At 44.8% G+C, this 2,379-nt stretch overlaps 1 protein-coding gene across 1 annotated transcript; it reads right to left on the bottom strand.

Annotated features, from left to right (window-relative positions):
* Positions 1–687: 687 nt before the first annotated feature.
* LOC127342038 (cysteine-rich receptor-like protein kinase 10) lies at positions 688–2,085 on the bottom strand. Its single transcript, XM_071826952.1, has 3 exons — positions 1,532–2,085; positions 1,341–1,447; positions 688–934 (listed from the first exon to the last, which is right to left on the bottom strand). The coding sequence occupies exons 1-3, from the start codon at positions 1,914–1,916 to the stop codon at positions 905–907; spliced, it is 522 nt and encodes a 173-aa protein (XP_071683053.1). The 5' UTR covers positions 1,917–2,085; the 3' UTR covers positions 688–904.
* Positions 2,086–2,379: the final 294 nt, after the last annotated feature.

Genomic DNA, 2,379 nt, shown 5'->3' with positions numbered 1-2,379 from the left:
AACCTGCCATGCCACTTGGCATAACTTCTTTTTGTTGTGATTTTGTGCAGGGATCAACAATTGATCAAAATGAACATGGAAGTCATCAAATCCAAGATCAAGTGAAGATGATCTTGTAGTATTTAGACTAGGATACATCCTTGTACTTTTCTTTTTATTTTCTTTTATTTTTCAATTTCACCAATTCTTGTAATGTGTTGTAATATTCATTTATTTCCATTATGAATATTGTAAAGACAATGTAAATTGTGTGATGATCAATAAAGCTCAAAGTTTTCCCTAATGAGCTTTACTTTATTATAATTGTTCATATTGTTTATTATTGATTATATACTTAATGAATTCCCTCACAATTGAATTATTTATGGTTAAGTATTTAATGTTTGAATTTGAAATTCAAATTCAACATTGGTTTAAATTCAACCATGTCACTTTACAAATAATTCAATCATGCAAACTCTCCCCTCTCTTCTCCAAACCCTAAACTAGTTGAGTGAGATGCAAGTTTGTCGCACTCTCGAAACCCTAACCCTGTAAGGTGTCGAGAGAGAAACTTGTCCCCCTTCGATGCAGTTTTTGTTTAAAAGCGCGAAATTTCCCCAGAATTTACTATGCAATGCACATCCCTTTCTAAAATCTACCCCTCGATCGTCTCTAAACCTGGGACATTACAATAAATCACCAAAATTTCAGTGAAAAGGGAACCTTGGAGCATATATAGACAACATAATCACTAACCACAAACATAATAAGCGAAGTGGGTAGTCCAAATTGTTTGTACCTTTGGGGAGACAAAAGGCGGATCGTGAAACCTCTCAAGCTTTATGGAAAACATACATATTTTATTCAAGCATACACGTTATATTCCTGTCGGTGCTGAAATTGTACCAAGTTTATCAATTATTTATCTGCTGATGGAAGAGGACTGAAACGCCTGCACCATATAAGAGGAACTGAATCAAACTTGTATGCATTCATACTACTGGACGTAATATATGTGGTGGAAACTTGGGAGCAAGTGCTTAGCCATGGTTCAAGCACGAGATAGGGTTCAAACGTTCTTTGTGTCTACTTCCAGTCAGAAAGGTGCCTAGATTTTAAGAATAGCATAGTTAGAGAAAAAGAACCCCCCTGCATTTTACCTTGCCCAATTGCTTTCATACCCTAATTAAGCAGAACTCCAAGATGTTACACCTTAAGAAAATCGTTATCAAATGAGAAAAGTGCAAGTGAAAAATTGGTGTTGCTTTAATTTGCTCATTTATCCGATGGCGCATTACTGTTTTACTGATATAGATAAGTATAGAGTGCAATTGAATCCAGAAGCTTCAGAAACTTACATCAGACCTATGACGCCATTCCTGCAGAAGGAACAAGAAGAGAAGAAATGCAAAGGCTACAGCTTGGACCGCCACTACCAGAGCCACGCTTTCGGTCAGAGTGGGGCCTGCGAAACGCAATGCATAAAAACTTCAATTTATTTCAAAATCGAAGATTATCTTCTGAAGAATGATGCCATGACAGGACTCACGGAAGAAGTGCTCGAAAGCAAGGAAGTCGGCGACATGGAGCTCGCAGCAGTCGCCATCGGAGAAGAAGAACTCCTTGCTGTAGGGGCACTCTGCCTCCGATTCCTGGAAGCCGGCAGCGATGCACGCGGAGCAGGACGACGAGCTGCCGCCGAAGCATGTCCAGGTGGCTCGTAGCCGGTTAGGCCAGTACCCGAGAGCGAGAGCACCTTGACCTTGGGGCGAGGAGGAGATCTCGGCCGGGAGGATGGATGCGAGGCGGCGGAGGTTGGCTTCATATGTGCTGTTGGCCGTGTATGTGCCAACTCCGTCGCACATGACGTTTGCGGTGGTGGACAAGGGCGACGCCGCAAGGACGACGAGGAGGACGAGCGAGAAGTACTTCATGGCGGCGGACGGTGGTAGAAGACTACTGCACTGCACAGAATGAAGCAGATGCAGGGGCCAGGGTGGCGGTGCACCTGCCTAGTGGAGGATTGCGTAGTGATACTGGGCGACGACTTTGACTGCATCTGGGAGCACACTCCAAATTGTAGATCATGTCCAGGAGTGGAGCATGTGGGAGCTGGCGCGGACGGGGGAAGAGATCACGTGAGAGAGCAGGTTTAGAGCATCTCCACTCGTCTCATCTGCTAGGAGCTGGCTATTTTTCCATCCGGACAGTGAAAATTGGTCCAATCGTGTCCTCGGTTCCTCGGTTTTTCTCAGATTTGGGCCTTCATCCAGCCGGTGAGCCCACGCCAACCCCGGCCTACCGGGACGCGTTCGGGGAGTCCGGACGAAGCGAAAGTGCACGAAACGCCGAGAAATCTCTCCCCGCGCTTTCGATTCGGCTTCGCCGCAGAGGTGG

This window comes from Lolium perenne, chromosome 3, assembly GCF_019359855.2.
Source record: "Lolium perenne isolate Kyuss_39 chromosome 3, Kyuss_2.0, whole genome shotgun sequence".
Taxonomy (NCBI): Eukaryota; Viridiplantae; Streptophyta; class Magnoliopsida; order Poales; family Poaceae; genus Lolium; species Lolium perenne.
This window is presented reverse-complemented; position numbering and strand designations above follow the sequence as displayed.